Source organism: Ursus arctos, unplaced genomic scaffold (assembly GCF_023065955.2).
Source record: "Ursus arctos isolate Adak ecotype North America unplaced genomic scaffold, UrsArc2.0 scaffold_24, whole genome shotgun sequence".
NCBI classification, from domain to species: Eukaryota; Metazoa; Chordata; class Mammalia; order Carnivora; family Ursidae; genus Ursus; species Ursus arctos.
In genome coordinates this window covers 29067360-29088456 of record NW_026622919.1, presented here as the reverse complement: position 1 = coordinate 29088456, position 21097 = coordinate 29067360, and the positions used below count along the sequence as shown (strand labels likewise).

At 43.8% G+C, this 21097-nt stretch overlaps 2 protein-coding genes across 5 annotated transcripts in view; both read right to left on the bottom strand.

The window, feature by feature from the left end:
• Positions 1-13602, bottom strand: part of LOC125282398 (phosphatidylcholine transfer protein-like) — a 63111-nt gene extending 49509 nt beyond the window's left edge. The window contains exon 1 of the mRNA XM_057317762.1: positions 11848-13602. The gene's annotated coding sequence lies outside the window, so the exon portion shown is untranslated. The remainder of the gene's footprint in view (positions 1-11847) is intronic.
• A 2853-nt stretch (positions 13603-16455) lies between these two features.
• PCTP (phosphatidylcholine transfer protein) overlaps positions 16456-21097 on the bottom strand; it is a 200324-nt gene continuing 195682 nt past the window's right edge. For all 4 annotated transcript variants that reach the window (XM_057317761.1, XM_048223942.2, XM_048223939.2 and 1 more), the window contains 3 exons: positions 19775-19946; positions 18812-18879; positions 16456-17707 (listed from right to left, as the gene is read on the bottom strand). In XM_057317761.1, coding sequence (XP_057173744.1) covers positions 17642-17707; positions 18812-18879; positions 19775-19946 — 306 coding nt within the window. In that variant the 3' untranslated portion in view covers positions 16456-17641. The remainder of the gene's footprint in view (positions 17708-18811; positions 18880-19774; positions 19947-21097) is intronic.

Below are 21097 nucleotides of genomic sequence, written 5' to 3'. Positions count from 1 at the left end.
ACAGACACATAGATCAATGGAACTGAAGACAGACCCCAGAAATTGACCTACAACTATACAGTCAACTAATCTTCGACAAACAGCGAAGACTATCTAATGAAAAAAAGTCCCTTCAACAAATGGTGTTGGGAAAACTAGACAGTAACATGCAGAAGAGTAAAACTGGACCACTGTCTTACACCATACACAGAAATAAATTCAAAATGGATAAAAGACCTAAATGTAAAATAGGAAATCATCAAAATTGCAGAGGAAAACATAGGCAGAAACCTCTCTGACCTCGGCCGTAGCAACTTCTTGCCAGAGACAAGGGAAACAAAAGCAAAAATGAGCTCTTGGGATTTCATCAGATAAAAAGCTTCTGCACAGTGAAGGAAACAATCTACAAAATTAAAAGCAGCCTATGGAACGGGAGAAGATATTTGCAAATGACATATCTGACAAAGGGTTAGTATTCAAAGTAAAGAACTTATCAAAATCAGGAGCCTGGGTGACTCAGTCGGTTCAGCATCTGCCTTTGGCTCAGGTCATGATCCCACAGTCCTGGGATCCAGTCCCCCAATGGGCTCCCCGCTCAATGGGCAGTCTGCTTCTCCCTCTGCTTCTGCCCCTAGCCCACTGCTCATGCTCTCGTGCTCTCTCCCTCTCTCTCTCTTGCTCTCTAATAAATAAATAAGTAAAATCTTTTTTAAAAAAGAGCTTATCAAACTTAACCCCCCAAAATCAAATAATCCAGTTAAGAAACGGCAGGAGACACGAATAGACACTTTCCAAAGAAGATATCCAGACGACTTACAGACACATGAAAAGTGTTTCAGCATTACAAATCATCATGGAAATAGATATCAAAATCACAATGAGATACCACCTAACACTTGTCAGAAATGGCTAAGATTAACAACAAAAGAAACAGCAGGTGTTGGCGAGGATGCAGAGAAAGAGGAAACCTCTTGCACTGTTGTTGGAATGCAAACTAGTGCAGCCACTCTGGAGAATAGTCTGGAGGTTGCCCAAAAGTTAAAAACAGAACTACCCAGAGATCCAGCAATTGCACTACGAGGTATTTACCCAAAGAATACAAAAATACAGATTTGAAGGAGTTCATGCACCGCGACGTTTATAGCAGCATTATCAACAATAGCCATACTATAGAAAGAGCCCAAATCTCCACTGACTAATGAACGGATAAAAAAAGATGTGGAATATATATAAAATGGAATATTATTCAGCCATCAAAAACATCGAAATCTTGCCATCTGATGTGCCATGGATAGAGCTAGACTGTATTATGCTAAGTGAAATAAGTCAGTCACAGAAAGATAAATAGCATATGATTTCACTCATATATGAAATTTGAGAAAGAAAACAGAAGACTATATGAGAATGGGGAAAAGAAAAAAGGGAGAGAGGGACACAAGCCATAAGGGACTCTCAAAGAGAACAAACGGATGGGTGAAGGTGGGTGGAAGATGGGCTAGATGGGTGATGGGTAGTAAGGGGGTCACTTGTGATGAGCACTGAGGGTTTATCTAAGTGCTGAATCACTGAACTCTACTCCAGAAACCAATATTACACTGTATATTAAATAACTAAAATTTAAATTAAAAAGAACAGAAACTATTATGCTCATTAACTCAGTATTTACAGAATGAGAAATTATTCTGTGTCAAGCACTGTGCTCAGCTCTAGGGACACAACAGTAACAAGAAAGATAGTATCTCCTCCCACACGAAATTCAGTTAAGTAAAGAAATTACAAAAATAATCAGGCAATCACCAAACAGTGAAGTGCTGTAACAGGCAATTCAAGAAACTCTTTCTGCAGGAAGTAACATTTTCAACTGAGATCTGGAGGATGAATAAGCTTTAGCATTCAGAGAGGGTGGAGGTTTGAAGAGCGTGTCCAGTACAGAGAGCAGACAAGCGAGAACGTGAAATATGTCCAGCATGCTGGCACTTAGAGGGTGAGGAGAGAGGACACATAGGAGATGTGGTCTCGCACCTCCCTGACATGCCTCCTTGTCTTGCCCTGAGCGCTGCCCGATCTCCACAATAATCAGCGGGAACTCACCATTTCGTAGAACTTAGAATTTAAACATCTTCCAAGCAACTAACTTCACAGCTGCCAGAGGATAAAGGGTCTGAGACTCAAAAGAACCAGCATCATCTCAGTACTTATCCAGAAACCCAGCAGGCTCCTCAAGGAGACATGAATCCACTCAACCTTCTTCAGAGCTCAGTCATAGGACTGAAGGAATATTCTGAACTGGGCGAGCTGGGAGATGGAGAGGATGGAAGGGTGAAGGAGATGGGGAGAAGCACATGTGTTTACTTGGAGTGGGAGATATGTCAGGGACTGGTTAGATACATCAACTCAGCATAGCCTCGGTGTAATTAAGGGTGAAGAGTCAGAGAGAGGGGACGTATAAGCCTCCATACCCCAGGTGCTTAAAAATCAAGAAGCTTCTGACTATACAGAAAGCTCTGGCATTAAGACAAATACTTGAAATAAAAAAAGGTATACTGTATGTGAGTAACATAATACAAAAACAAAGAATCAAAGCATTTCGGGGCTCAAATAGGCTTCTGAAGTCACCTGGCTATCTCTCTTCTTTCATGGAAATACACTGAGACCCAGGGATGATGAATTCGAGTCATTCATCCATGCAAGCACCCATGAATCATCTCAAGTGCCTATGTGGTGCTCCCAGTCCTACATGCAGGGAACTCAAAAATGGAAGAGTTGCTTTTCTCTGGCTGCACGATGGCTAGTAGTATGCTCTTTAAGATATCTTGAGATATGACATGACACAATGGAAACATCAAGAGCCAAAGACACAGCATAAACTTGTTCTCAAAGGAAGTAGGGGGCTTTCACGGGCTCAAAGGCAGAAGGTACTGCAGACAGAGCAATCAGGACACACGGGGAGCAGCATAAACAGACTACATCAAGACAGGAATTGACAACAAAGCATTTACAACACAGCAGCAATTTCAGACCACCTGGTCAGGATATGAATGGCACTTCCTTAACATCAATCCCATACCTGAACAAAAAGGAAACTTGAAGGTGATGGATAGATTCGTATCTTCTGATCCCATATTTGCTAACCCAAAGCATCCAGTAAGACATTATGGATTTGAGGTTCTGGGAATTTCATTTTCCAAAGGGTAAAGGAAGAAAAAAGCATGAATGCATATCACCCACTTAATTCAGATCTGTAAGGAAGAAATAATGGTATCTGCAAGGTAGATAAGTGGAAGGAGTGGTAGAAGTAGGGCAGGATGCATTTCAAATATGCCTGATTATGTACATAACTTTATTTAGTTTTCACAACAACTTGGGGTGTGAATCTGATCACCCACATTTCAGTGATGAGAAAAATCGAGGCTCAGAGACATTGAGTGACTTGCGGGGACACAAGGCCAGTAGGTGCTAAACTCCGTTTGAGTCCTACCAGTCCACGTCCAATGCAAGTGTTCTTTCTGTTCATGATAGTTTCTCCCAAGAACCCGGGGGAAAGAGGCTGCAGTATCCTGAATTACATAAAAAGTAAAGCAATGTAAACAATTTAAAAAAGGGATATGTACCATTCCGTGGCAGAAGACTATAAAAGAATTACAGCTTGTGAAGGATAGACAAGTTCCCCCCAACATTTTATTATAAAGATTTTCAAACACACTGAGAAGTTGAAAGAATTGTAGAGTGAACACCCATCAACCCACCACTTAGACTGTACAATTAACACTGTCTTTTCTGCTTCATCAAGACTGGTCTTGTTTTAAAACAGTAAAATGCTGACTATGTAATCACTAGTAATTGTTAAGGATAATAATAAGTCTACAAATGATTATAAAAATGTAAATATTATACCATAAGTTCCATGAGATCAAGAACCATGTTTGTCTATTATCTCTGTCTAACCAACGCTGAGCTTGGCTCTTGACACAGAGTTAGCGCTTGATAGATCGCTACTGAATGAATGAATAACATAACCCCAGTGATTGAAAATGGGCTTCAGCCGCAGAAGCTCCTATAGTATGTTCTGTGATAAATGCATAATAGAGGAGAAAATGCTCTATAGACGGAAGGAGCCACAGTCCACTGGGAATCAATGTATCAGAGGAGCATCAGTTTGGTAAAGGCAAGAATAAACTGAAGCCAGTTTTTCTGCATCTCCCAACACACACTAAACCAGGATGTGGAGGTTAAAACTAACATGGTAAAACTCATGAAAGATCAGTGTGAAGTCATTCATTTCAGTGAAGGATCATTACACAAGTAGAGATGGGGCAACTGTCGCTTGACAGAATTTATATATTTTATTTATAAATTTACTAAATTTATAAATTAAAATTTGGAAGGAGGGTGGAAAGGGAATGGATTATTATGAGCCAATAGTATAAATGTGGCAAAAAAAAAAAAGCTGCCAGACAGACAGCATGAGGGAGCATAGGGGGGGGGCTTAGATTATAAGCTTATAAGAAGTAATAGTCTCACTATACTCTGAGTATTCCTCTCAACACGGGGAGCAATAATACTGCTATTCAATAAACTAACATATATACAGGAAGAGAGGAGGTGGTTATGGTGAGAAGGGGTCAGAAAATTATCGTAGTTAGAATCATTTAAGGAACTGGGGATATAACACACAGCAGTGTGTCCACAGTTAACACTGCTGTGTGTTACGGAGCGGGTCACTGAAGGGGTGGGTCCTGGGAGTTCTCATTCCAAGGAGAAATGTTTTTTTCTTTTCTTTTTATTCTGTCTATGTAGGATGATGGATATTGGCTGAGCCTGTCATGGTGGTCATTTTGCAATTTATGTAAACCGATCCATCGCGCTGCATACCTTAAATGTGTATGGTGATGTATATCCATTGTTTCCCCAAAAGCTGGGGGGGGAAAAGGAACTTGGGATGTTTAGACTAAGGAGGAGAGAACAAGGGAGCATATGATAATCATCTTCAAGTATCTGAAGGGCCGACAAAAAAGGAAGTAGAGATAACGGTCTCAGATGGCACCTAAGCTGACTACATATACTCACACATTTATGGATATAAAATATACACATAGTCACATTCTATGTTTTTTAAATATGTAAAATATACACACATAATTACATACATCGGGATTAAAAAATAAGGGTTGAAACATAAGGACTATTACACTTCACTGTCCAGAAAGAAAGAGAAAATAGATGAGATGAATTTACAGAGAAAGCTGGAGGTGGGACTCATGGGAAGAAAGCACTTGTCAAGGATGGGGACACAACAAGATAAACCGAGTTCAGAGGCAGGCTACCCCTTGTACTTCCCACAAGAGGAGGAGAGCCGCCGGGAGGGTTAACCACCATCTACCCCCCACCCTCCACACTCACACACCCCAGAAATGGAGGAATCGGCCTCCAGAGATCAATGGTGAATGTGGGAGCTTGAGACAGACAGGGTAGCTCCCAGGGGCTGGGGCTGCAGGAGGCCATGTGATGGCACCAGAGGTCCTCCCACGCCCACTGGAACCTGGGCGGAGAAAGGGTTACAGCTACAGCTCACACACTGCCTCTCCAGCAAGCAGAAAGCTGAACTTCTAATCTCGACTACAAAGACAAGCACCAAATGAAGAAACACCAAATAGCCAAGAAGAGTTTCCAGCGTGAAAGGAGACAATAAATTCAACAAATAAAACATATACCTAAAGAAAAAGAGTTAATGGGACAATTAGAACAGGGCTTGTGGAAAAAGATGAGATAAGTTCTCTATTATTTCTGGGAGTCAGGCTAAGTAAGGCCAATAGATGAAAGTAGCAGGAAGTAAGACTTCAGCACAATGTGAAAAGAGAACTTCTCAAAAAACGAGGCTCATCCAACAATGAACCCCAATAAAGCACACACAACTCTAGCCTTGATTCCACCCTACATGGCATTTTTATCAAATGCTTAGTTAAGAGCACAAAATGAAATTTAACCAAAACAGAGCAACTTAGCTTAAAAAACAATGGTTAGCCAATAGATGAAAATTAACTGGCCCAATCCAAGGGAACAGCAATAAATAACCTATAATCACTGGGCCCGGCATACAGTAGCCTACGATAAGTATTTGTTGCATAAACTTAAGCACTTTCAGGGCAAATACATATCCATCTTCTTCAGACATGAATAAGTGTTCAATATTCAGACATGGTGAGTGTTCACTGAATTTTCATTCTAGAAGAGCCGCCTAATAAATAAATACGTAACATAAACGTAAATGCTCATCACTTCCATGAATAAAAATACAGATGGGTGAGGCAATAGAGAATAATGTGCGATTAATTTTGCATCCTTTGTTTTGCAGCTGAGAGACTACTTTAGAGAAGGAGACATCTGAGCAGAGGCCTACATAAAGTGAGGCAGTTGTATTAGTTACCTATTGCGTGTAACAAATTACCCCAGAACTTACCAGTTTAAAACAAAATCTTTATACTATCTCAATATTTCAGAGTGCCTGCACCAGGACATGGGCTAGCTGGTTCCAGTGTCCCTGGCTCAGCAGCTCCTGCAAGGCTGCCATCAAGATGGGCTCTGGGACTGCAGTCATTGCAAAGACGGACAGGGAAGGATCTGCCTCCAGTCTCACTCAGAAGGCTGTTGGCAGGGTTCAGTTCCTCCCAGGCTGTTGGAATGAGTGTCTCAGTTCTGACTGGCTGTTGGCCAAGAGCTACCTTCAGTTCTTTGTCATACCAGCCTCTCCATAGGGCAGCTCACAAATGGCAACTTGCTTCACTGGAACAAGTACTCGAGAAGAGCCGGAGAGAATACGCAAGAATGAGGTCACAGCCTTTATAACCTAAGGTCTATATGACATCCCATCACTGTTGCTACTCTCCCGAGAAAGCCTATTCTATTCTATTCTATTCTGTCCAGCTGACATACGGGGCAGGGGGGAGGATTATACAAAGGTGTGACTACCAGGAGGTAGGGATCATTGGGAGCCATGTCAGAAAGCTACCTACCATGGGCAGAGCACTGTATACAGATCTAGGGGAACAGCATTCCAGACGTTGGGAATAGCACTGCAAAGACCAAGGCAAATCTGAGGTACAGACAGAAGGCTGGAGAGAAATAAGGAAAGGAGGTGCAGCTTAAAAGGTAGGCAGGGGCCAGATCCTAGGTCACACGGAACTGCTCAGGTCTCAGTAGTTTGGATTCGATTATGAGCAAAGAAAATTCCTTGGAGGGATTTGAGCAGAAGAGGTTAAACTAACCTTTCTTTTATGAAATCGCGGTGATAGTAAATGGCACATTCTATTCATTCATTTGTTTGGTTTGATTTACTTTTAGTGACCTTTCTGAGGGGAAGCTGGCAATTCCATGTCAGTGGGTCTCTATATTAAAAAATTATTTTATCGGTTCCTACCACCCTGAATCTGACAAACTGGTGATCTATAAGGAGATGACTCAAAATCATAGATTTTCTGGCATGCGAGCTCCCCTTTGTTGCATCTGGGGAAGAAGGACTCCTTAATTGATTATCATCATTATTTATTATGATTTTGTGATTATTAACTGCAATCAACAGAGCCTGTCCCACTGCAACCTCAAGCAAAAGTCAGGGAACACAACAAGGCGTTGGATGCGGAGCAATACGGTGAAGGTGACCCTGACTGTGTATGTGGAGCCACTGGGGAAGTCCACCCATAGCCCATGAATGTTCAGGGAATGGTGGGTCTACTTCCTCTCAGAGAACAAACACACTTAAATTGCTGATTCCTTCTCCCTAGTCATCTGGGTCAGTTAATCCCAGCACAGGGCTGCCAGCTGAGCTCTTCCCGGGCCAAGCTGCTCTGCTTTGAAATTCTCCACCAGGCTACCTCACCCAATGATGTCAGCCAGGGTGAGCGCCCTGCCAGCCCTCCCCTCTCACAAGATGATGTGCAAGGGGAAATGCACACTGTCTGTGCTCAGGAAACATCTGGCTGATCTGCTAGTCCTCAAGCGGGTCTCTGGCTGTTTTATAAATTAGGGGAACAGAATAGGATGGGAAGACATGGAGCTTCAGTGATTACCCAACCTCAACAGCAAGTTACAAGCTGAAAGGAGATGTGAGGAAACGGCCTCCCTGGCAGGCCCTCTCCAGGGACCCGGCACCACTGCCGCACAGTCACATTTCCTAGCTTGTAATGGAAAACAAACGCTGTTTACAAGAGCTTAAAGTAGCTGAAATGGGAATGCGAGCCAAGCGGTATAGTGGAAGGTGAACTTCTACTTGGAAGCTTTCAGCAGTCCAGTAATTACTCAGTACCAGGCCTGAAACACAGGCTCCTGATGAGGACTATTATTCACTTTCCCTTGGAAAATGAAACACCACATTCACTGGTAAGCAGAATCCATGACCACTTAAAAACAGATCCAGCCCCTCGTAAGCTGTCGGACAGAAAACAAAAGTTGCTGTATGTCCTTCGCTGAGCTCTAAGTACCGTTTTTGTCCTGCTTGGTATCCACTGGCTTTTTCTCAGTTTATGAACCACTAGAGAAATCAGGTAAAAGAGATAGGAGAAAATGGATTTGGTGTGCTGCCCCCTCCCCCGCCAACCTCCATACCTGCCCCTGGGGGAACACAGGTTTTCTGAACATTCAGGATTCTGGCCTGCAAATGAAAAGCTCTTCTCTTCTTCTGCTTTGCCTCCTGCCTCTCCCTCCTCCCCCAGTTCAACCAATAAGAGCTTTCCAGTGTGTGGACTTTGAGATAGTCAGTATAAGTCCTTCAAGGGTGTTGAATCCAAAGGGGTAGCAAAAAAGAATTGTTTTTTAATTTTAAGTAATAACGCAAAAAACAAACAAACAAACAACCCTGAAAGACAAAACAATTCTAGCTTTAAAAATTTTCTAAAAATGTATTTGTTCTCAAAGTCCGCTCTTCGGTGAGAATTAGGTGGAACACAGGATTCAGCGTAAATTTTTGGGGTGCCCTTCTTTCTGGCATAGTGGTCAAACTGAGATCATGGGGCTCTAGAGTTGTTGCTCCACCATGGATTCATTCATTCCTTCAGCAGAGAGTCTGAGTACTTTCTGCGTTCTGTATACTGGGAGTCTTTTTACATGATCAAAGGTGAAATGATCTCACGTATGTGAAGTGCTAAGCCTGTGCCTGACATTTCATAAGCGGTCAATAAATATTAGCGATTATTAGCTATCACCCCCCCCCCAACTCCCCAGATCTATCTGTTTCTCACTCTCCAGCCTCTGCTTTGCCTCAGGCTATTCCTTTTGTCTGTGAAGAAAATCCTCACTCCGTTTTGTCAAATTTCTGTCCAAATGCAAGATTTATCATAAGAAATTGGCTCACATGATGATGCAGGCTGAGCTGTCCCAAGAAAATTTTGGAAACTAATTTTAAGTAGACATACCATAAAATACAGTTATTCTAGAAAAGCTCATTTATAAACTTTTGTCTTATTAAATCTACATAATTTACTTGTTCGTAAGAATTATGTTTAGATTAAATCATGAAAACTTAAGGAGACATGAAACAGCTAACCATCTAAAATTACCTTTCTTGCTGACACATTCCATGACAGAATCTGTCGTGAAATTAACATAAGCATATTCGACTCTTAGTAAACTAAGGTAGAATAAAAGTATTATATTTAATATTGATAACTCTAGAGATATTCCTGTTTTAATTAAACCAATAAACTTAAACTAGATTTTATTTCCTGAGGACTGTCCTAGATCATGTGAGCTTGCAAAATATTTGGGTGACTTTCTATATTTCTGAGAGTATATTTACATAACACTTGTTTGTCTTTAAGCCAAATAAGTACAACTCTTTGCAAATTAATTTTGGCAGATTAAAAACTGAACTACCCTGCAATCCAGCAATTACACTACTAGGTATCTACCCAAAGGGATACCCACACCCCAAGGTTTCTAGCAGCCTTATCTATGACAGTCAAATTATGGAAGTAGCCCAAGTGTCCACTGACCGATGAATGCATAAAGAAGATGTGGTATATATACATACAACGGAATAATACTCAGCCGTAAAAAAGAATGAAATTGCCCCATTTGCAATGACAATGCATAGGGCTACAGAGTATCATGCTAAGAGAAATAAGTCAGTCAGAAAAAGACAAATACCATATGACTTCACTCATATGTTCAATTTAAGGAACAAAACAAATGAGAAAAGAGGAAAAAAGAGAGAGAGAGAGAGAGAGAGAGAAGCAAACCAAGACACAGACTCAACCACAGAGAACAAACTGGTGGTTACCAGAGGGGAGAGAGGTGGGGGGATGGGAAGATGGGCAATGGGGGACTAAGGAGTACACTTGTTCTGATGAGCACCAGGTGATGTGTGCAAGTGTTGCGTCACTACATTGTACGCCTGAAACTAACATTACACTGAGTGTTACCTGGAATTTAAATGAAAACTTTAAAAAACTAATTTTGGCGATACCAAGCAGAGGAACTAAAAAAAACCCATAAAACAAACCCCAATGTACTACAGCATACATATACAACTATACATAAATATACAAATAGTTTGAACAGATCTTACAGCTTTCATTTTAAAATTTAGCCATGAGACAGATATGAAAAACTCAGAAGTTTACGGAAGGACACGAGCTTATAAAAGGCAGCTGGATCCAAATTGTGTTTCTGGCAGATGGAATAAGCTTACCTGCTCCGAGAGCTTTTTATTAATGTTCGTGAAAAAACTTTTAAGATTTTTCATAGACCTAGTTTTCAAAATAGCCTTTTCTTTTTCTCCTCTCCTGATTGAAAATTGTCTTGGTTCCTGGAAAAAACTACCTAAAATACTTACATCACAATAGGCACAGAGAAAAATGCACATTCCATCCAGAAGGATTTTTGTTCCTAAGTCCCGATCTTCTACAATATCTGCAAGCCTTTTGAGATGAATACAAGAGGTTTAGGGACTGGTAAAAAAGACAAGTGGACTTTGAATTGTGGTGGCAACCATATTTCTGTTCATATAAAGACTCAATTTATAAGATAAGTACAACTGCTTTTAATTCCTCAGAGAACTGAGTTGCAACTGGGATGATACGGAGACTGCTCCACCCATCCAACTACATTATCCTCAATTTGCATCTTTATTTCAGGGAGAAGACCTTCAACTAAGGTGAAAATCAAAAGATTCCTATGTTCTAGATTCAGAGCTGTGTGTCTTTGGAATATCCTAGTAAAGCCTTACTCAAAGGTTCCAGAATGTTCTTCTTTCCTTCTCGGTCCACACTTTCATTTACCTTAGGGAGAAGGCCTAAAACACATTTCCTATGTGGCTCTGAATACCAGCTTCCAGTTTGGCCAATGTCGGACCATAAAACTACCTTAAAAAGAAAAGTAAAAAAGGAATCCTTTTGAAGATCCTGTCAAGTTTCAGCCTTGAACAGGCAGTAAATATTCCCAACAATAATGAACAAACTCCAAGATCCACAGCCACTCCCAAAAGAAAGACAATTGCCCTGAGAGTTGGAAACAGTTGGTAGGATCCCAGCCACAAATGGAGAACAACCCACATTTCCGAACAGCCTTATTACCAGGGTCCCCAACCCGACTGTTGCCAAGCCAAGTTCTCAGGACACAAAATGAGACAAGAAGGCAAGAGCTGTCCCTGGCAGGGAAGGGATCCACCACCAAGGAGTACCCAAAAGCACGTTCACCTGTTGCAATTCAAAGACCTTATTCTTACAAACGTTTTTTGTTTTGTTTTGTTTTTTGTTTTTTGCCTGCCAATCTGAATTTAGAAAGGAAGGGACAACGTGAAATGTTGCCTTTTTCTCTCAACCAGGCACCACAGACACAGATGGAAATGCGAGAGCTAACTTCGGTCATAATTCTTACCTTCCACGGGCTTCTGCCGGTTTTCTCAGGATCCCATCTGCAGGCTCTGGAGTGAGTGGGGTGTCTCAGCGGGTCTCATCCTGGCCACCAGCAATGTTCCGAGGAGGAAAAATCGTTCTCCCTCTGCGCTTTAATGGTGAGTGCTTGGCTCTAGGGCACCTCCTTCGTGGAGACGCTTATGTAGGTTAAATGTTCTCCACTGTGGCCACAGGAACTCCAGAATACCTTTGGTAAGGCTAGCCTGCTTGTTCAGCCTCAGAACATCCATTCACCGGAGCCTCACACCGGCCCACGTCCTGCCCTGACCATTCTGGTTTCCAGGCTGGACCCAGTCCACCCGGACCGGTCCGGCTTCTAAAGGGCACCTGGTCGCCCCCATCCGGTCCGGCTTCTAAGCCGACCCGTTCCGCCCCAGCGCGGTCCAGTTTCTAAGGGGGCCCAGTACCTTCCCAGTTTCTAGGATGGACCTAGGCCACCTCAGGCCTCCTCGGTTTTCTAAGTCCGGCCCAGTCTTCTCAAACCGACTCAAAGTTCTATACTGAACCCAGTCCGCCCTCGCCCGGTCCGGTTTTTAAGCGGGACCCAGTCTGTCTGCCCGGTCAGCTTTCTAAGCGGAACCGGTCCGCCCCGGTGCGGTCGGGTTTCTAAGCGGAACCGGCCCGCCCCCTTGCCCTCCGGTTTCTAAGCGGACCAGGAGCGCCCCCGTGCCTTCCGGTTTTTATGCGGAACCGGCCCTCCCCCATTGTGTCCGTTTTCCAAGCAGGACCCACTCCGCCCCAGCCCGGTCTGGATTCTGAGTGGGACCCAGTACATTTCCGGTTCTAGGACAGACACAAGCCGGCTCAGACCTGCTCCGTTCTCTAAGTCCGGCCCAGTCTTCTCAGACCCACTCAAGCTGGACCCGGCCTGCCTCTGGTCTGTTCTAGTTTCTAGGTCAAACCTAGGCTGACCCAGCCCCTGGTCCAGTCTCTAAATCAGAGCCAGTCTGACGCCAGCCTGTGTCTGGACTCAGTCCGGAGAAAGAAATGCTCCAGTCAAATCTGAAAGTGCCTTGTGGAAAAGATGCAGATCCAGGATCCAAGAGGGCCTTAAACCTCCAGAGGGGGAGGGAAAGCCACAAGCTGGGGGCGGGGGCACGACAGGTAGGTGCCCCTGGTTGCTCCTTGCCCCTGGGCGCTATGGAGGATCTCTTTTTGTTTCCTCTTCTGACCAGAGCTGTTAAAAGATAAACTGAGGCATATTAAAACGTTTAAGAGCTTGTTTAAACAAAAATCGGTTCAGATTGGGCGGCATCCAATCTAAGAGAGAGGAAGGAGCTCTGAGGAGCTGCACAAAATAGAAGACATTGGCAGAGGGGAGGGAGAAAAAGGAAGTTAGACTTGGTGAGTGGGGCCACAAACTCCTAAATACTACATGTTTTCCTTTCCTATGCTGGTGATCACATTCATTATCATGAACTGCGCAAGTACCTCTCTAGATTGCTAATTCCCTAGTAGAAGAATCCCTTCTACTTTTCTGAACTCCACTGCCTAACACTGAACCTGCCTCATCATGTTAATGCCACTTAATTGTTCCATTATTCTATCTTACGAAATGGAGTATATACTATGCGTATCCACGCACATACAAAAATACACATAGATTAGCAATATAAATTCTTCTGAAGCCCTCCCTTTTTGTTCTAAACTCTGAGAACATGAACAGTATTTCTGTCTTCTCAAGAAAAAAAAAAAAGTTCTTCTTTTGTAGTTGGGGAGAAGTGTAGAAAAAGAAACTACCCAGAAAGCAGACCTGCTTCTATTTCTTATGCCTTTCCTTTTTCTCTCCCTCTACTGCATCTTGAAATAGCTCTGCTCCTGTGGGCTGCATGATGCAGGCAGTCAGAGGGTATGTCATACTCCAGCATGGGCCAGGAGAGACAGAGGGGATGTGCATGGATGTTCCTTGCCTCTCTTTTTTTCTGGTTAGACTTCAGAGGCTGATGCTCCAATTTGGAATCTAGATTTGGGTGTGGGCTACTCTGCCTGCTGGTGAAGAGGATTCCAAGCGACAAGGCTTAAAGCACTGTGGAGAATATCCCCATGATGGTGTTGGAGGTACTGTGAGAGAGAGTGAAGAAAGAACCTTTGGGGGGGGGGGGGGATGAGCAGCTATTAAGATTGAATAAACTTATCAGGTCACTGCTAATGTTAGGTCAGCCTAAAATCCTTCAAAGCTTATCGGTGTTCTGGGTATAAAGTCCAAAATCATGGCTCTCAGAATCACCCGTGGCCTGTCTACTTCAGGCCCGTGTGAGATGCCTCACCGCACCCATTGCTTCAGCCATATTGGCTTTGGTAGTTCCTCACATGTGTATGGCTCTCCGGCTGGAGGAGCTTTGTGCCAATGGTTCCTTCCATGCAGAACAGTTTTCTTCTCCAACCTTCATGCAGCCAACTACAACATGTTCTTCCCTGACCCCTCAAACTTGGTTAGTGCCCCCAGTTTTACAACATCTGGCACCCTTTACTTCCCTTTGTGAAAGCTCACCAGTCTATCAACAGCCTGCTCACTGTTTCTTCACTAGACCATAATCTCCTTGAAGGTAGACACCAAGTCACCTTGCCAGGTGGACACCAGACTCATGATATATCTGTGAGGTGAATGCATGTCTCAGCACTTTTAAGGATGATTCTCTGAGCTGACTGGGTGTTGCTACAAGAAACACGAGAACTGAATGGATTCTTTCTGCTTTGTCTCTCCCAGATGCAGCTGGGAAGCAGGTGTGAAGGACAACATTGTAGATGGGGAACCTGGGTGAGGAATTTCAGCCAGGGAATCAGGCCAGGACTCTCACTGTCAAATAGGAACATTTCCAAGGGAACAGACCCCTTTGCTGGAGCCCCTCAATACCAGTGTGGTCAATAACTTTTCGTTGTTATACAGGGTGAATAAGTTCCTTGTGGAAAAAATTTAGCTCCAACAGTAGTACTACTCTTTTCATTAAAGTCCTGAAATCTGGGGGCACCTGGGTGGCTCAGTTGCTCACTGTTGATTTCTACTGACTGTTGATTTTGGCTCAGGTCATGATCTCAGGGTCATAAGATGGAGCCCCACATCAGGCTCCTGAGTGGGCGTGGAGCTTGCTTAAGATTCTCTCTCTCCTTCTCCCTCTGCCCCTCACCTCTCTCACATGCACTCTCTCTCAAAAGAGTAAATAAATACTACTAAATTTTTTTAAAAATCCTGAAGTCCTGACTAATTTCACCTGGACTCAGTCCAGACTGTGCCATTTCTATAACATTAAAAAATAACCCATAACTGCACCAGCAAAGCCACCACTTAACAAATAAAGGACCAATGAGAACCTGAGGATGTAGACCCCCTCCCCCCAAAATGAAGACTTGGGGAAATAATTGGGCCTCAATTAAATTATTAAATAATAGTGATTGTTGTTTAATGTAATCAAATTAAGCCTCCATATCTGGATAGGTTTGCCCTTCTGGGTGTGTGTCATTTGGTCCATCTTCCCTAAATTATTTAGTCACTCATTTCAGTGCCTACTATATACTTCCCTAGGGGGCAGTAATCAAAGGGAAATAATAACTCTTTCTACCCACAGATCTTATTCTCATTTGGAGAGACAGACGTGGAAAAAATAAGTGAACAACGTTTACAACTTTCAAATTCCAAATGCTACACCCAGCCCTTGTGGAGAGGCATACCCTGAGGAGTCAGGTACAACCTCTGACGCACCAGTTCTACATTTTCCGCACCTCTGGCATTTACTTATTGGCTCACGGGTTCTCAGTTTCCCACATAACCTCATATTTCAATGCTGTGGTAACGGTCTTCTTCAGATTAGCACATGTAATGCCAAAAGGTCAAAACTCTATTAATTATTGCAAACTTTCTGACTGTTTTGGTAACTACTTTACTTAGACACTCCATATTCGTAGTGTTCTTGGAGTTCTTAGTAAATTCTCAAATTCTCACTGTTTAAAGATATGGGGTGCAGGACACTAATTCATGTTGATTCTCTGTTCAAAACTATAATTGTAAGTGCTTGTGTTTCAGTGACTATATTAAAATTTCAATCTGATCCTCTATTACAAGAGAAGATTCAGATTTCATTTATGTAAAATTAAATGCCAGCTACATTACTGCTAATAATATTTTACTGGTAAATGTATGAGGTAGTCAGTTATGTGCATAAGTCTGTCCATATGACCACAATGACTGGGGAAGGGACAGGCACATGGTTGAGAGAAAGTCATAGGATGGTGTGGCATCTACTGGAAAGAAATGCTGTCTTTTTTTTGGCTCAGCGTTGAGCATGGGAAGATGTAGGCCTCCCTTTTGCTGTCAGCAGCAGTCCTGCCACCAGACACAGTCCAACATCAAAGATAACCTGAAGACAAACGTAGCCAGATTCTAATGTCAGTTGAGCACCTGTATCAATCCGGATGTGAAGCCCTCTACACCTGGCCTTGCACGCAAGTGCACCTAAAATTCTTTTTTATGTTCAAGTTCATTAGTTAGGTTGGATGTGCCCTGCAAACAAATGAGACCTAACTGATTCTGTCTCACAAAAGGAACAAGGTAGGAAGAAGGCTGCAAGCAGGACAATTTTAAGTTACTCTGTATTTATTGATATTAAATCTGTTTTTCCCAGAGAGAAGACATACAGTCTGACATATCCCATTTTAGTAAATCCTCTGCTTCTGGATTTACATCCTGAATTTCTATGACCTCTAATCAAGGTTCAGTACCATCACACACAGTGGTTAAAATTTTTCCCTGAGAACATGAAGGCTGTGCCTTTAGCCACAGAATATTTTGCCTTACCAAAATTCAGGAGAAAAGAGAAAACTGGAAGTCTTTTGGTGGTAGAAGAGGCAGGCAACTTAGGTAGAATTCCTTAGAAAAAGATGTACAGTCAGTTGATCTACTAATTAATATTTCCCTGACTGTGAACTATTGTCCGTTCAATATCGCTAAACATTCTAGAAGGGAAACTCATTTTATTGCCCAGAAAGACACTTTATCACAGGGCTGTGTGCAGAGCATCTTGACTTTTGCTAACTGCCAGAGCCATCATGATGCCTCAGTTTCCAATAAAATGCAGAGTTAGTGAGGTATGAGCAGCCTCCCCCCAGGGGCATGTGGGAAACAGAAACCCAGACATGGATGATGAGAAAATGTGGTTATCACATTAAGAGCTTAGTCAGGCCTGCAATGTTTCTCAGAATGGTTTGAATCAAAACAGCTCATGATCCTCCACAAGTAGGAATGGCAGAGAGACTTACTGGATTATCACCTCAAACCCCAGCCAAATCAGTACACCAAAGCATGAGGCAAATGGACATCAGCCCGTGTCCTCCAGTCTTGGTGCACAGAGTCCACTCTGAAGGGGATGGGGCTCCCAGCAGCCCCTCCTGGGTTGTGAGAAGCCACATTCTGGGCAGGAGCCAGCTCTCTGGGATCCGTTGCTCTTGCATTGTTGTGGTTCCTCCACCCACCCATCCCCCTAAAATGGCACAATGGAATGACTGTGTTCTCTACTGAGGACTTCCCTTTTTAAAAATAAACAAGCAAAAGTTTCCCTAATCTGACCCATAGTCAATAGAGGAAGAAGGCAGCCAGTCCTGGGGTGGGGAGTGGGAAAGGAAGCCAGGCGTCAGGCAAACACACTCAGGGACAACGTGTGGGACAGTGTGCAGGCCTCTGAAGACAGAAAAGTGAAAGGAAAGCTGAGCGTCGGTGGGCTGTGGCACTTCCAAATCATCATTCCATGCACACACGATTCCCTTTCTTAGGATCTCCTTGGGTAGTTCTGACAAGCTTTTGCCATGTCCTTTAAGAAGTTAGGAACGCCATTCTGCAAAACAAAGGAGACCATCACTTCTGTGTCCTCATGGTCATTACTCCTGATTCCTTACGATATGGCAAAGGTAAACAAAGATGACTCTGAGAATAAGAAATATGACAACGGGGCCCCTGTCCAGTTTCTACAGAACATGGCCACAGATCATAACAGAAGACCCAAGGCACAGGTGAGACTAGATAGCAGGGGACACTGTTGTGTATCTTGGCTTTTGCTAGTAAAAAGCTAAGATGATTCTGAGACACTATTTTTTGAAAAGAAAAAGCAGAGGAAATGGGATTGGGTTGGACTATGGGATTCTAACCCAGGAATCACAGGGAGGACTTCTTTTACAGAATCAGGAAACAGGGTGTGGGGCAAAGCGTAGACTATGTTATTACTTAGTTAGTGCTGAGCATTGTGCAAGACATTCCCCCAGATACTTCCTTCCTTACCATGACTCTATGGGGTGGTAATACCTGTCCCCATTTTCAAAAGGGAAGATATCAACGTCTTCCCTAGGTTATACAGACAGAAGCAAGACCAGGACTCAAAATCACATGTGTTTGACTCAAAGCCTATGCACTTTGCATTCTCCCATGGAATGTGCTGAGCCCTGTCACCAGTAAGTAGGACTCCTACAAAGCACTGAATGGTTCTCATAAAGCCAGGTTCTCAGGGGTCTCTAGTGATCTGGCCACCACTGCAGTCTCCTCTCCCTACAGAGAAACAAAACTGGAGGCTTCCAGGCTTGGACACATCTGGTTGTGTCTCAAGCCAGATTGGCCTGTCAGACTCCTCCATAAGCGGACACAGGGTCCAAAGGCACCATTTTTCCTACAAGGAGCAGGCTATTATCTGGAGGATGCAGAGAGTGATCCTGACAGGGTCTTTCTAGCAGGTAGGGTCTGACACTCTAGCTAAGGATTCTTCTCTTCTGTCCCAGCCTCCACGTCCTGGGTTTTGGCAACCTCAGTCCTAACTGTAGTCACTCATCCAAGCTGCTTCATAAAAGAGCTTCATTAGGCCTGAGATACAGTGTCTCTTCAGCCTGACAGCCCCATGGGTAAGTCAACATTTGTCAAACACACTTCTCCCTCCTGGCTCCCAAGATCTCACCTTGGCGACCCAGTTAATGAGCCAGGACGGAATTTGGCCACCCGGGTTATCGAAGTAATACATGAAAACTAGAAGGGAAAGAAAGGACAATTCAGGAGGAGAAAAAAGATGTTAGACAACAACAAACCCTGCAAAGCTTCCCCCTTTATCTTCAGGCTCCGAAAGTAAGGAGGGAGGGAACACGTGATTCAGGAGGACTTCTCTCCTCTGCCTCGCCTCTCAGAATAAATATAAATACAAATACAAATATAAATATAAATGTGTGTGCATGTGTGTGTATATGCACGCACGCACACATTTGTAATACATATGTACAGGCACATTTTGCTTGGACATAGTCTCTCACTTAATTACCTCTCTCATTACTTATCTTAACAATCCAAAGGAGTTGGTAAACTTAAACCCCCACTTATAAATGACAACATGGAGCAGTTACGTGGCATATCCAAGGTGACAGATCTGAAAAGCTTCAGAATTATGGTTCAGACCTGGCCTCACACACAGGCCACGCTGATTCCCATATAGCAAGTGGCTGGCTGCCTCCCCGCCCCCCACAGCTTTTCTCCGTGCGGGCTGGAACTCAAGCAGGCAGGTCCTGAGTGTGCTAAGCAGGAGCTGCGTCCTCAGAGACAGTCATGCCAGCCCTCTTGCCCCTGCGCCCCCAGGCCCGATGTATGTATCCCCAGGACTAGCCTGAAGTGAATTTCCACATCTTCTGGTCTGATTTCCTCTGGACAATGCCAGAGTCAATAAAGAATGGCTTCAGCCAGATGTAAACTGCCACCATGCGCTCAAGCCAGGTTTCTGGGGGTGAACTGATCTCCCCAGGGTTTGATCCCTTGTTTATTTTACACCTGTGCCCATTCTCTGACCTCAGGGAATAAGCATCATGCATTTTTCATGCCTAACAAGCAGCATGGCCTAAGTATGGTGGCTCTTTGCCAACATGCTCCCCGGCTTTACCTCTGCTCCCCTTCTTGCCATCACTCTCAATCGCCAGGCTCTGCTTATACTGATTCACGCGGACCACACCAGACCTCTCAGGAATCTGTGGCACGGAGGTGCTCTGGGCCAGGACCACGAGGATCTTCCGCCCATCCACGTCCAGGTCTCGCCGTTGTCGGACGTAGACATACTATACTGCTAGTCAAGGCATGATATCGACGCCAGCATTTCAGATGGGTGGAAGGAAACCCCAGAAGCCAGAAGCAAAGTGAGATGATTCTATTTCTCCCACCTGGCACTGGCTCCCTTACAGTGGTCCTTCACTTCCCTGCCCTGTCTCCCTACCTGCACTGAAAGATTGTGCCTCATACAACTCGATATTCTCATTTGACAGTATCCATTACTTACTTGATGCTTTCAGTTACATGGGGAAACCACTCCTCCTCTAAGAAGGCACTATGAGATATGACGGACTGATCATTTATCAGCAGTGTGAGCCTGCATTAGTCACTCAGCCTTTCTGAAGCTAAGTTTCCCTCCACAGGAAAAGGGGGTTAGATTCCCCAGCAGGCACGCTTGGTGGGGGCATTGGAGAAACACTGGGGCAGAATAAGTACTCCAGAAACACTGGGGTCATTCCACTTTGTCCTGCCCTCCCCCAAAGCTCTACTCAGTGACCTCTATGCACAGAAGATGGTCAAGCAATGTTACTTACACGTCAGAGGAAGAAACACTCGTACCTGAATATTTGGTAGGCAGATGTCCTCTCTGGGTTAACACTGGTTAACCACCCAGAATAACAAAGCCATTTCGTCTCTATAAACACTCACAGAGCACTCACTATGTCTATGGTACTATAATAGGGGAGATGATTCACCCGTAAGAAACAAAGAGAGTTACCATTTACTGACCCTTTACCATGAGCCTTACACATAGCCAGTTTTGATCCTGACAAGGTCCCTGTGAGTTTGGTGTAAGTATCCTCATCCTACAGATGACAATATTGAGGCTCAGAGAAGTAAAGAAACCTGCCAAAGATCCCATGGCTCACTTGGAACCCGAGTGCAAACCCAGATCTGGCTCTAAAACCTAGTTCGACTTTCATAGCTGGATAGGCCTCAACAGATTTTTAGGTTTCGCACTAGAAGGAATTCAAAGCCTAACGATAAAAAAATAAAAATAAATTGTAAAAAATCACTCTAAGTGTAACACAGTTACACTCACTGTAAGAGCAACAAGCACAGCCCCATGCCACTAGGGAGTCTCTGCAGCGCCAGCAGGGGTCCCAGCCCTCACTCAGGCACCCTGCAGAATGCGCTACTGCCCTGACTCTGTGGACTG